Source organism: Lepisosteus oculatus, chromosome 3 (assembly GCF_040954835.1).
Source record: "Lepisosteus oculatus isolate fLepOcu1 chromosome 3, fLepOcu1.hap2, whole genome shotgun sequence".
Lineage (NCBI taxonomy): Eukaryota > Metazoa > Chordata > Actinopteri > Semionotiformes > Lepisosteidae > Lepisosteus > Lepisosteus oculatus.
This window is the reverse complement of record NC_090698.1, coordinates 53425262-53439294: the sequence shown is the minus strand read 5'-3', so window position 1 is coordinate 53439294 and position 14033 is coordinate 53425262. Positions and strand designations below refer to the sequence as shown.

Below are 14033 nucleotides of genomic sequence, written 5' to 3'. Positions count from 1 at the left end.
GGCTTCTGTTAAAATTGGCTCTTGGTGTGTGTGTGTGTGTCTGTGTGTCTGCCCTGCGATGGACTGGTGTCCTGTCCAGAGTGTACACTGCCTTGTGCCTATTGCTTGATGGGATAGGCTCCAGCTCCCCCTTGATGGATGGATGGATAGCTCATTGGTGAATACACAACACAATAGTGTCCTGCAAAAAGAAAAAAAATGTATCAGCCAACATATTTACTGCTGTCAGCATCTGTGGTTAAAAAAAAAAGTAGACACTCTTGTCATTTACTTCATAGTTGTACAATGTTAACATTCTCTTCCGGGATGGCTACAAAGTCCTCCCCCGGCCTCCTTTCAGCAAATCCGATCACACCTCCATCCTGCTACTCCCTGCCTATAGGCAAAAATTCAAGCAGGAGAAGCCTGCGACAAGGACCACTCAGCGCTGGTCAAAGGAATTGGACTCTATTCTAAGTCACTCCTTTGCCACCACTGACTGGTGGATTTTTCGCAAAGCTGCCATGAACGACATTAATCTGTACGCGGACTATGCTACTAGCTATATCAGCAAATGCATAGAAGATGTTGTCCCCAGGATTACTGTTCACACATACCCAAATCAAAAACCGTGGGTAAATGGCGAAGTACTGTATGAGCTAAACTCAGAGCTAGAACATCTGCCTTCAACTCTGGAGACATGGACACGTACCGAAAATCCAGATCCGATCACAGAAAAGCCATCAAAAAAGCCAAATATAACTACAGGGTAAAACTAGAATTACACTATCATGAAAACCGGGGCTCTTGGAATATGTGGAACGGAATCCGTACCATCACAGATTACAAAGCAAAACACAGCAACACAACACATGCTGCTTTTTCCCCCAATTAACTAAATTCATTTTACACACAGTTTGAAGTCCATAACATGGAACCAGCTAAGAAAATCCCAGTAAACCAGGGGGAACACCCACTGTCCGTCTCCAGAGCTGATGTATACAAAGTCTTTAAAAAGACTTATCCACGCAAGGCTCCTGGCCCCGATGCTATCCCTGGTCATGTCCTGAAGGCTTGCGCAGATCTACGAGCAGACATCTTCATGGACATATTTAATCTCTCCCTCATTCAATGCACAGTCCCCTCTTGCTTCAAGAAAACCACCATCGTCCCGATCCCCAAGAAAACCGGAGTCAACTGCCTAAATGACTATCGCGCCGTTGCACTCACATCCATCATGAAGCGCTTCGAGCCGCTGATCGGAGCACACATCCTCCCCCTACTACCTGACACCTTGGACCCACTGCAATTTGCATACCGACAAAACAGATCAACTGAGGACGCCTTCGCCACTGCTCTACACACTACCCTCTCACACCTACAGTAGACAAGAAAGAAACATATGTGAGAATATTGTTTGTTGATTACAGCTCAGCATTTAACACCATCGAACCCTCAAGGCTTATCACCAAGCTCCAAGACCTAGGACTATGCTCACCTCTCTGCTATTGGATCCTGGACTTTCTGATGGGCTGACTGCAGGTGGTGAGAGTTAGCATAGATACAATCTCCACCCTGACTCTGAACATCGGTGCCCCCCCAGGACTGCGTACTCAGCCCTCTCCTCTACTCCTTATTCACCCACGACTGTGTTCATCAAGCTGGCGGACGAGACAACGATCATCGGTGATGAGTCTGCGTACAGGGAGGAGGTAGAAACGCTGACGGCATGGTGTCAGGACAACTACCTCTCTCTAAACACCAGCAAAACTAAGGAGTTGATCGTGGACTACAGGAAGCATCGAGGAACAGACCACACACCCATTCAGATCAGCAGGTCCGCAGTGGAGAGAGTCCATAGTTTGAAATTCCTAGGTGTCAACATCACAGATGATCTAACCTGGACCCACTACACCAACCTTGTAGCCAAGACAGCACGGCAGAGCCTATTCTTTCTCTGCAGACTAAAGAAGTTCGGCATGCCGTCACACATCCTAACAAATTTTTACAGCTGCACCACTGAAAACATCCTAACCAGCAGCATCACTGCCTGGTATGGTAACTGCTCTACCTGAGAGCACAAGGTACTGGTGAAACTAGCACAAAACACTACCGGCTACACACTACTGAACATAAAGGATATCTACTCTCTTAGATGCCTCAAGAAGGCCAGGTCTATCCTCAGGGACCCCAGTCACCGTAACCACAACTTGTTCTCTCCATTACCATCCGGAAAATGATACTGAAGTAAACAGACCAAGACCACCAGGTTTCGTAACAGCTTCTTCCCCCAGGCAGTAACGGGCACTGGCAAATACTGTAGATAACGTCCTTGAACTGACAGGGTGCACCAGCGCCCTCCTGTCAGTTGCACTCTCAGGACACATACACGTACGAAGAGAGCTAAATACCTCCTATCCCTGTGTTACTTGCGCACGATCTGTAACTTGTATTGTAAATTGCAATTGTGTAATTGTGTAATCCCTATAAGTTCCTGTCCTTCTACTCTTCTATCCCTCTTAACAAGCTCGCGGACAAAGCATTTCATTGCCGACAACACCGCTGTATGCTGTACTGTTTGTGCATTGATAAATCAACCTTGATTGATTTGATTGGATTTGAAACTCTGCCAAAAATACAATCATGAGAAAGAGCTAATTTATGATAGAGCTGGTGATAAATACCAGAGACTTTTAAATATAACCTCCAATATTTTATTACAAGTAGACTGATTTGCAGTCTGAAAGAGAATTTCACTCTTTAAATTAATAAACTGTATTTTACATAAGAGGTAGAAAACATAAACATTAAAAATGCAGTAAAGTTAAAGTTGCCACAGTTCATTTTGCTCAGTCTGAAGACATCCTGACATCAAAACACAGACAAACTTGACCAATATGATCTTTTTTACTGGAGTACTGGATAAGCAAAAGCCATATACAGTATCTTTATAGTGGGAATATGTTCTATAGAACCATTTTGAAACTGTTGTAAGATTAAACTGAAGGCTGAATGATTTTATTTACATGCAAATCTTTGTTCTTCTGTCTAAGTTCTATTCAGGCTATGTGTGTGATGGTGTAATTGAACATTTATATGGTTAGGACACAGAGATACTTTGTCAATTAGAAAATCCTTTTCTTTTGGTATGGTAGAGAGTGTTTAATTTGTATAAATTTGACCTTTTTGCCTTGATCTAATCTATATGCAATGAAGAAACAATAAACAACACTATGAAAAATGCAAAGATATTTGTTCCTTAACTGATTTTGAACTTATTTTCTTAAGAGCTTATACTGTTGTACACAGTGTTAAATGACATTAATGTTGCTTTGCTCTCAGCTGCTTCTAGAATTAGTCATTACCAATTTTATCACTCTAAACAAATTGTAAAATATTTCATATTTCAGTTCGAATTTAGGCATAGATGTTTTTATATTGGTTTGAAGCCTTACCAATCTTGAATGGAAAAATGATACTAATGATTTTTATCAAATTAAAAACCACAGAGTCCAATATTTCTTCAAGAAGACATTTAGTATAGTGCAAGATGAGATGAAAGTAGCTATCCAATAAGTGGTAAGTCAGAGGTAGATGAAGTATGGCTCAGGTGTGGTGCATTTGATTTGTTTATATGGCCGGTAAGCCTCTTCTAAAGCAATAATACATTTTAACAAGGTATGACAGTTTATCAATTGGATTGCTGTACAATTAATGTTAATTAAGATACTTTTTCGCTTGTAGTATATTAGAATTACACTATATGGAAAGCCCCAGAAGCATGTTTGATGAACTACAGCAAATCTTGACACAGATTAAAGTTGATGGATTAGCACTTGAGCTCTGTACTGCAAATTGCTACATCAAGAATGACACCGGACTTTACTGCTCTTGCAAGGACAGTTGGTCAACTGTATTGTTCCCATTTAGAAGCACACAAAAATGGGCAAGCTTGGCTCTATTAATTTATGTGTCTGCAATGAGAACATATTGTTACGGCTATAATTGGGAAGTGTCTACTGAGGTTTCATCATCTAATGGACAATGGTCAGTACCTGGCTCAAGTTCTTGTAGGGGTCTGAGAGTCACTGATCAAAGCAATCGTAAGGTTTATCTTGGCTTACTTTCATCAATTAACTTCTTGGTAAATCATAAAGAAACACATTGAGTCAGAAACACAGCTTAAAAACAAGTAGGTACAAAGAAAGAAAAGCAGGACACAGTAAGAGACAGAAATAAAATACACAGGAGAAAGGAGGACACAAAATAAAGCATCTGCCAGATGAGCGGTTCTTGTGCACATCATCTGTAGAGACCTTGGTAGGAGAGCTTTCCATTCTGTTGGTTTTAGGTAACTCTGATTTCTTGTATATAGAATCTCTAAGTTAAAAATGGGCTCTCCTGGTTATTGAGTGCATTTTTAGAATAAGGAGTAAGGTCCTCATTCACTTTGTAGCATCCAGATATATATATAGAGAGAGAGATTTAAGTCTTTCTAACAGATCCCCCTCTGTATTGCAGCCAAGAACGGGGGAAATCTGCTACATTAACCCCTGATTTAATCTTAATTTAACGATAGTGGTAGCAAATACCTCATTCCGGGCAATTCCATTTGTCCTGTCACGGTCCTCACCCATCTTTTTACCAGCAAGCCAACACAAATTTTACTGAGGCCTCTACTCTGATGAGAGCTTTCTTTTCTCTTGATGAAATTAACCTTTTATGTCTAGGAGTCCACTACTCCTAAAATGGAAGTTCAGTAACTGTTTCCCACTACTAATGTCTCATCCTGAGACAGAGCTTCCCCTGAAGCTCACTGTGTCTCACTCAACTGGAATGGCTTCCTAAAGATGCCTTCCCATGAGTTGTCTGTTGCTACGACAGCCCTACTCTCTCCCTATTGCAAGCTGCCTTTAGCATGGCTCAATCCACTCTGGGATTGTGATGCAATCTGCCCTTTCTGGGGTTTGATGTTAACCTGGTATCTCACTGCCCCTGTGACAAAGAGGATCTAACCTGTCCAGCATCTCACCACACGGCCCAGCTTAGTCTAGCTCCCCATGAGATTGCATTATGTGCTGCTACTGGTCCAGCAAGGGTCTGCCCTGAGTCAATATGGACTAATCTCTTCCTTCACCTTATATGGGGTCCTGAATTATTACTCTTTTTATCAAAGATGTGCCAGAATGCAAAGAACACAATAGCCTCTAACCAACCACTGGGGTATATATTCATGGTAGACTATTTACATGTTGGGGGTTATGATTATTTATTTTAATTACTGATCAAACCGCTCAACCTATTTCCGATATTTGCCATTTTCATAACTCCTTTTTGTAATTATATGATATTTTTCACTAATCAGCATTCTTATCCACCAATCCGGTTCTACATTCTACATACATAGCCCTTCAGTCTACAGGTTTCACATCCCTGTGTAAAGTGCTTTACTATTGGCACAAGCCGAAAAAGCAAAGCAAATAAACTGAATTATCAACAAACAAAAAAGTATTATTAAGAACTGAATGCAGTCATCTTTTGTTCAAAAACCATTTTGAAGTCTATGTTGGAGAATGGTTAACTATCCCACAAATTGTTAAGTGATCAATTTCCTTAAGAGCACACTACAGAATGAACTCAACAATGATTGTGAAGTCCTTTTCCTTGGATATACAAAAGTTCTGAAAAGAGCTGGCAGACAAACTCATAAATAGTGGTTTACTATGACTAAAGGTTGGAAAAGGCACTGTATAAATTATTTTATTTTGTAGATCTTTACAGAACTAGTGCAAGATCAGTTTTTGTAACAATGTCCAGTTTCATTGGCATGTAACCTTCCTGGAAAGGGAAAAGACAATACGTTTTATCAAGATTTAAAGAAGAAATGTAATCTTTTCACAGCCACTGAAGTTGACACATTTGATGTGCTGTGTTTTAGCAAAGTATGTAAGGCTCTGCCAAAGATTGTAGAGCTGATGTGCCTTAATATTCAAGGTAATTTCTCTAGTGGTAGACAGATCAATCATCATTAAAATTACTTGGAAGCTTTAATGGTGTACAAAGCCTTATGATCCTGAAGCTGTGTTCATTTCAGTTGCAAAGCCCTCAGTATTGTTTTCTAAAGTCCTAAGCTCTTGGGCCAACCAATAAAGGTCCTTGTTCAGACTTAAGATTGAGCCCTATACTTCAGGGATCATGTGTAACATGCTTTTAGTGGATGCCCCATTACTCCTCCAATCAATTGTAATTGCCCTTTACTAAACTTACCTGTGTTTATACCACATTGTGAAGTAGATACAAACATATTTTTTGGTAAATGTAGTGCATTTGAATTAATCTAACGTCCAAAGATTTTCATCCTATAGCCAGCAACAACATAGTAAGAGACATCATACTTATTGGAAAAAAAACTGAAACAATTTTATGAAATATAAGGTCAACACACCATACAGTAAATCAGTTCATTAAGAATAAGCAGCAGTTTCTGTAATTACAATTACATTTCTGAAAAAGAATGCACATTCATAACAATGTGTAAAAATATGCATACCTTCTTGAACAAAACAGAAATCAGATCTAGTAATACAATAAAATATATGATTCACTAACAGAATAGCATGAGTGAAAAATAAATGTGCTTTGGCAGCTGATGAAATAGCACAAAATCACACTCTTGTCTACATTATGCTCCTGCACCTGCTAAATGTGCCATGAATATGACAATGCAGGAAATGCAGGAGGGGAACGAGTTATAATTTTCCTTCTCAGATTAGTTTAGAATCAGAAGTGAGAAACTACTTGAAAACCTATTTGTAGGATTGGTACCAAAATAACAGTTTAAGTCCAACATAAACAATGACCTAGTCAATGTATGATTATAAAAAGTAAGCTCAACAAAATTAATTAACAAAAAACATTTAATTCTGTAAATAAAAATATTGTAATTTAAAAATAAATGGAACCACACGTAGGTATGCAAGTAAAGACACAGCTTCAAGTTTAGTAACTGCACAAATGGGTCTTTATGTTATACTGTATAATTTAATCCTTCAACTTTGAGTGAAAAAGTTGACATCCAGATGTTTTTGAAGTTGACATCCTGAGCATTGCTGGTTATCTTTGCTTTTTGCATAGAACTTGCATTATGGTCAACATCTGTTAAACTTTGTCAAGAAGATCTAATGGACTGAAAATGGACATTCCAGCATGACAATGATCAAAAACCCACATGGAAATACTTAACTGAAGACAACATAATCTAAAATAATCTCAGTATCCAGACCTCAGTCCAATCTCTTGGAACTCAAGAAGGCAGTTTACCAATAGAAGCCAAATGATATAAAGGACCAAGAGGAATGATTACAAATCCCACCTCAGAATTGCCAGAACCTCATGGCTAATAAAACAGAAGAGGATTTACAAAATATAAGATGTTTTTATTCCTGTTTAATTTTCCCATTTCATTCTATTTCAGTGGTATAAATAAATGTGAGGGGCAGATACAATACAATATATTTAATTGAAAGGAAGCTGTGAAGGAGATATGGTCTCTTGGGATGCATTTCTCAATAGCATGCTTACTGAGTATGAGTGCTCTAAGCCATGTGTTTATTGTATTTTTTATTTATGTCGGTGCTCAATGCAGTATATTTAATAAGGGTATTGATAAGAGTGGCCTTAGGGGAACACAGGAAACCCATGCACCATTTAAGAAGAAGCTGTGTTTAGATGTCATTTATATATTGTTTAGATAATTAAAACAGACCTTATAGGCTTTAAATAGTTAATGCTTCATATACATATAAGAAAAGAAAATGTTGAAGTACCACACTCATAGTTTAATAATCATTCCCAAATAACACAATCTTGAAAAATATGTCATTCAGGTCACCAGAGAATTACATTTTATGAAATGTAATTCTCATTGTTTTGTTTTTTTTATATCACTCAGGTCACATAAGATATTTACAAACATATTGAAATTGCCTTTAAGCCAAGCTCAGGCAGATAAGTTGAAGTTACATCCACTTATCAAAACTCAACCTCACTTCTCCAGCTTCAGAAACCTTTTTCTTTTCAAACCAAAATGTTTACTTTTGTTTACAAGAAGCAACATTTAAACATTCCCAGTATTTATGCATATAATAAAAAAAATCAGAACAATATAAAGTAAAAAAAGTATGGTATCTAGCCTCTCCATAATATGGTTAAAGGCATTGTTTTCCAATGAGCGGCCAATGAATTGATTAATTTAATCCAGTTATTATAAAATGTGCTGCATGAACTTCACCTTTTTCATCTATAGACTCATGTAAATATTATATAACAAATGCTTTAACATCAGATGACTCTGAATTAGTCATCAGAGATAATCAGTTCTCGGCTAATTATATCTTTATTGATTCTAATAACTTAGTAATACACTGTGTACTCTAAAAGAAAACAATGAGCATTGATAATGCTTAGATTTTTTCATTGCTGACCAGACGCTCCATTCGTTTCAATTTACGTTTGTTCTTTGGCATAGGTTTGTCATACAATCCATTTTTGAGAAGATGTTCCTTGCTGTGGTGAACCTGTGCACCGTGCTCAAGCTGAAAGGAGCACAGAGCCTTAAGAGGACGCAGAATAACCTGTATGGAAAAACATAAGAAAACAAGTAATATGACAGTAAAGCATTCATTACTCCACAGTATTCTATATTACAAAAGAACCTACGACATTACAGGTATTAAAAAACTGGAAGAGAGAATTACAAAGACCTTTAAATGAAACCCCATGTTAGCAAAAACATGGGTCACTTAAATGAATGCCTCTGCTTGGGGTTATACTACTTGGATGTGTTTCATTGGTATCAGTGCTATGTAACATTTCACACATTGAAAATTACTAGGTTTCCTTGTCACAAGCAGAGATCTACTGTCTAGGGAGAACATAATTTTGACTTTAGACTTACTTGCTAAATATATAATTACAATGGAAATTTACAGATTTCAATGATCGATGACATTGTTACCACAAAGAAACAATGTCATCGATCATTAATATGTTATATGGTAATATGTTATATGGTATACTTACCACAAACAGTTAAACCACTTGTACCTTTTGAAACTTAAGGAAGGGGGAGGAACAGATCGATAAAATGGAGGCAGTCAATGCCCGTTGGAAGGAGCATTTCAAAGATATTGTTAAATTGTTCAATTAAAAATCCACTGTCAACAATAGAATATTCAATTCCATCCCACAGCACCAAATTAGAGACAATATAAAAACTGAATGCTATCCCCACTTAAAGCCATTAAATACATGAACAACAAAGCAACAGGAAGTGAAATAATTTCCACTGAAATGTTCAAGCATCATCATATAGATCAAGTAAAAAAGTAATTCTGAATGATCTGAAGGATGCCAAGACTAGCAGTCTTTAGGAGAACTATAAAAATACAGAAGAATCTCTCTGTTGTCTATCATTGGCAAAGTCTTTACAATTTATTGAATCATCTCTTTCCTTCTCAGTCCATTCTGCAGTATAACAGACCATCAATTAAAGGAAAAAGTTTTAGTGCAACACCAACCTTTCTAGTTGGCACTTTAACTTGATATAAAGAAAAACACAATTGACTCTGTAAATCATGAGGGAATCCAGAAGATCTCCCTGAAGTATGATACTGTAATTTTCAAAATTTATCTGGATCCTTTGCCTGCTTTATGATCATGCATGTAGCAATCCTCGCTAATGGACCCATTACAGAGGCCTTTGAAGCCTAGACAGAAGTAAAACAAAACTGTATCATTGCCCCAACTGTACTTCAATATTCCTGGGCTTCTTTATTTGATAACAGACAGGCTCCCTGATGGAATTCAGCTAACTCACCAAATGGATGATACATTATTTAACCCTCAATGATTCTGGTCTAAAACTAAAGCCATCCTGACTTCAGTCATTGAACTGTAGTATGTACAGTATGTATGCTAATGATGCTGCATACATGGCTTGACAGAAATGGACTTCCTGACAACTGACAACATACTGAAGCATATCAGAAAATGTGACTTAAGACTTTTATTCAGTAGTCCAAAATTCTCTATTAGGAGACTTCAAATGTAAATGTGCCAGCTCCCTCAATTCAGATTTGCAATAAATGTCTAAATAATATAAAGTGATTCTCAGAACTTAGGAGTTATCCTTCACAGAAGGCTGATACTGACAAAGAAATCCAGCATTAACTAAAATTTACAACTGCCATGTTTGACCAACTGAAAAAGTGGGTGTTTGAGGATTGCGAATTGAAAAATTAAGCCAAACTGATGGTCTACCATGCAGACGTTACTGCACGGAGCGGGACAATACAGACGAGACACGGAACAGGACTGGAGTCACATCACCAATGCTATATATAAAATAATTTACATATCAAGTGGACGAATAGATGCACTAACATTATGGTTCTCACTGAAGATTATAGCACTGAAAGCTATATGAACAGTATCTGGCACCAGCTCCATTAGGCTGGTCAGGTTGTACAGATGTCAGACTCTAGAATCTCAAAGAATCTTGAACATCAGCATCAACTCCTGGGAAATTATGGCCCTTGATCAAACTAGATGGAGAAGGAGCCAAGTACTTTGAGACCCAAATATGTCAGAAAAAGGAAGCAAAATTAGATAATAAAAGAGAACTTACCATGACCAGTGCATAGTAAAGTACATGACCTTATATCTCCAGATAACACTTTCTAAAAATGCCAGACTATATGCTGACCCAGTAATCAGTACATTTCAGTTTCATAGAAGACACTAATTTTTGACCACACGAAATAACTAATGATAATAACAAATATCAAATCGGTTGTAATAAAAAAATATTGTCATCTTAGAGTTAAACAGAAGGAGAGAAAACAGTAGTTGCATCTTTAAAATCAACCAGAAGAAAGTTCCAGACTGGGGATGAAATATAGCATGAGGGACCCCTCCTCTTGCTATCTAACATTCTAGCAAAGGTGTTGTGAGCAGAATCGGACCATTTCAATTAGTATACAGGAACACCTGTATTCAGAAGATCAAAATTGAATAGCTATTTCAAATAATCATGCCTGCAAAAGTGAGATAGAAATGATATTATTGGATTTTTTTTTCAAAAGAAAGCATAAAAAAACACTGAGGTATGATGTAGTATTTAGATCCAGTGAGTATTCTGACAGTTTGTGGTGGAACACAGAAAGAGTATTTTCTTAGAGAAATATGGATAAGGTAAATATCTGCAGGTTATGTTTTTTTGCATCATGCAGCCTAGTCAAATCAATATACTGTAGGTATTCCATCTTAGACATGATTACACAAATGCAAGCATGAATATTTTCTTTTTATCAAGGGCTGTATAGTTCATCCGCAGTATCAGTAGCAATGACTACTTTACATTTTAGACACTATAGGCAGCCTAGGAGACAAATGAGACTTGTACTGCCAAAAATAAGTTTTACTAAAATCATTTCTATTATGTAAATAACAAGCTTAAGATCTGGTAATTTCATAGGTAGCTACACAATTACTGTTATTACACCAGCCACAGAGAGGCCAGTTACAACATAAAACATTCATAAAACAAGAATTTTATGTAATTTATAGATTTAAAATCTAGTCTATTTTTCCATATTGTTAAAATTAAAAGTTTTAATCTGATATAATTTGTAGGAACCAAAAAACACAAGAATCCCATAAATTAATGAACAATTATATGTTTCATATAAAAGCACCATCACACACAGGGCACACACAGACAGAAACAAACACACACTCACACCAGGGCTAATTTCCCAGAAGTCATTTACCCAACCAGTATGTCCTTGGATTGTGGGAGCAAATGGAGAACCCAGAGGACACTCACGTACAAACTCTACACAGACAGCACCCCAGGTCTGGAATTTTATCCAGGGCCAGAGCGAGGCTGTCCAAAAAGTGTCCAAAAAAGTTCTATGTAAGCGTAAGGAATTATTATTATTAATATTAAAGTATAGATTGGTTCCTTGTGGGCTCTAGTCAGTATCTTGCGAGAGTTTGAGACGTAGAAGGAGACTGGTTTAGTGACAATCGTCAAAAATGTTCTAGTTGTGGCTTGTTTATAAATCATCCAAAACTAATGGATTTGAAAAAAAATGCCACATTACATACAACAACAGATGCAAATATTGCTAGAGTTTACATTTCTGATAGAATTAACATGGCCTACCCACCTCTTGTATTGAGTCATTCTTCTCCATGATTGAAAGAGCAATGGCAGCACATTCCAGTGTTGAGAGACAAGTATTGGTTGGTTGAGTACGGATTACATACTGACTTGAAAGGGTAGTTTTCAACTGCACCTGAGAAAATAGCATCATATTTAAGAGTGATTTATCAGCATCTTGATTTAAGTCACCCAACAATTTTCCCATATTGGATCATATCGAATTTCCCATATATTTATTCACCATCGTTGAACACTGTGGCGTAACCATTTCTTCTCTACCTACACAACATCTCCCTTGGGTGTAGTTCTTGGTACAGGAATTATACTTGTTGTAAAACTAAGGAAATTAATTGAGTATCAGTCCCTTGACTTGACAGATTTTTAATTTTATGTTTCTATAAATAAAAGTCATTCAAAGAGAAAGATAAAGCCCTCCCAGAGGAAAATAATACTATTGAGGCATTTTAGAATAAAGCTCTATTTTTCAATAACAACTAATTTCTATGCAAATAAACCTTAAGATAAATGCCTTCAAAGTATTAAGATGCAAAACATTCATTTCAGATAATTACAGGGGCTCAGATTTATTTTATAAACTGTTGTTTAAAAACAATGCTTAATTTCTGCTACTGACATTTCTTCTCAAAATGTCATCAAACAATTATTCTCTGCCTCAGAGTATAAAGATTTTATTTTATAGACGCAGTTTTATTAATTCTGAAAAAGACGAAAAATTAATCTGAAGAATCAATAAAGTAATAACAGAATTCCACTTTCTTTAATTTCAATTCCTTGAAATATAATTGTTTTATGTTTCAATGTTTGTATCTCACAAAATAATTGTATGCAGTTTTTTTCAGTTATCTTTATTATAGATATAGATATATTTATCACTGCTTGTGATCTATTTCTATATGAATTAAAATAAGGCTTTATAAGGCCAGTGTGGTGCCAAATAAAGTTCAATTTTCATTAAAATCACTCACACTTGAGTAGTTCAGTTGTTAGTCCTATACTGCTATAAGAAGTTTTGTTAGATGCTACATCTACCCAGAGAATAGAACTTTGTTTTTTATCCTTGGTTTCTTCCCAAAAAACAACTCACAGTACATCCTGCTGGAAAAAAAATAATTTCAGTTTTTAGCATGCAGTAATTGAAGCTGTTAGTGAAAGAAATGGATAAACCCCACTGTTTTGAAACTGTGATAAATGGTTTTGAAGTTGCTGAAAATTTATTGGTCACCAGAAAAACTGCCCCAAGGGATCATCTGTTTTGCTCAGTACAAGAGATGCTGTTAGTAGAAGCTTACTGCTGAGATATTAGACACGCTTTCTCTCCTCCCACTAGTGGAATGATTTTACACACTTTCACAGTTTTGAACATTTAGTTCACAGTAGATACAATATGTACAGTCTTGCCACATTAGAATTGAATCCTTGAAACAAAGCGTAATTGTCCAGTTTTCCCACAACCTCAGTATTCTGCATATTGGCCTGGAATCTGTACACAAAGCATAATTCCAAGGTTCTAGATACTGCTGTGCTTATGTCCACTCCATTTTGTGCTTGATGTTGTTGCACATATACAGTATATTATCTTTATTTATAAGAGATATTTTAAAGTATTAATTCTATTAACTTTATTATATCAAAGAAAACAAAAAATGAAAAGGTAGGTAAAAGTTAGGTTAGGTATGTTATATTATTCTTGAGGTACCACCACTTAAGAGGGCAAAAACCCACGAGATACCAATTAAGCAAGACATGTAATGTTAAATCCTAACTTCACAAAATAATGTAACAATGTTTTCTCAATATTTGCAAC

At 36.6% G+C, this 14033-nt stretch overlaps 1 protein-coding gene across 1 annotated transcript in view; it reads right to left on the bottom strand.

Moving 5' to 3' along the window:
- Window positions 1–7394: 7394 nt before the first annotated feature.
- dtwd2 (DTW domain containing 2) overlaps window positions 7395–14033 on the bottom strand; it is a 55934-nt gene continuing 49295 nt past the window's right edge. Inside the window, exons 5-6 of the mRNA XM_015365978.2 lie at window positions 12213–12341; window positions 7395–8612 (exon numbers count right to left, since the gene is read on the bottom strand). Coding sequence (XP_015221464.1) covers window positions 8442–8612; window positions 12213–12341 — 300 coding nt within the window. The 3' untranslated portion in view covers window positions 7395–8441. The remainder of the gene's footprint in view (window positions 8613–12212; window positions 12342–14033) is intronic.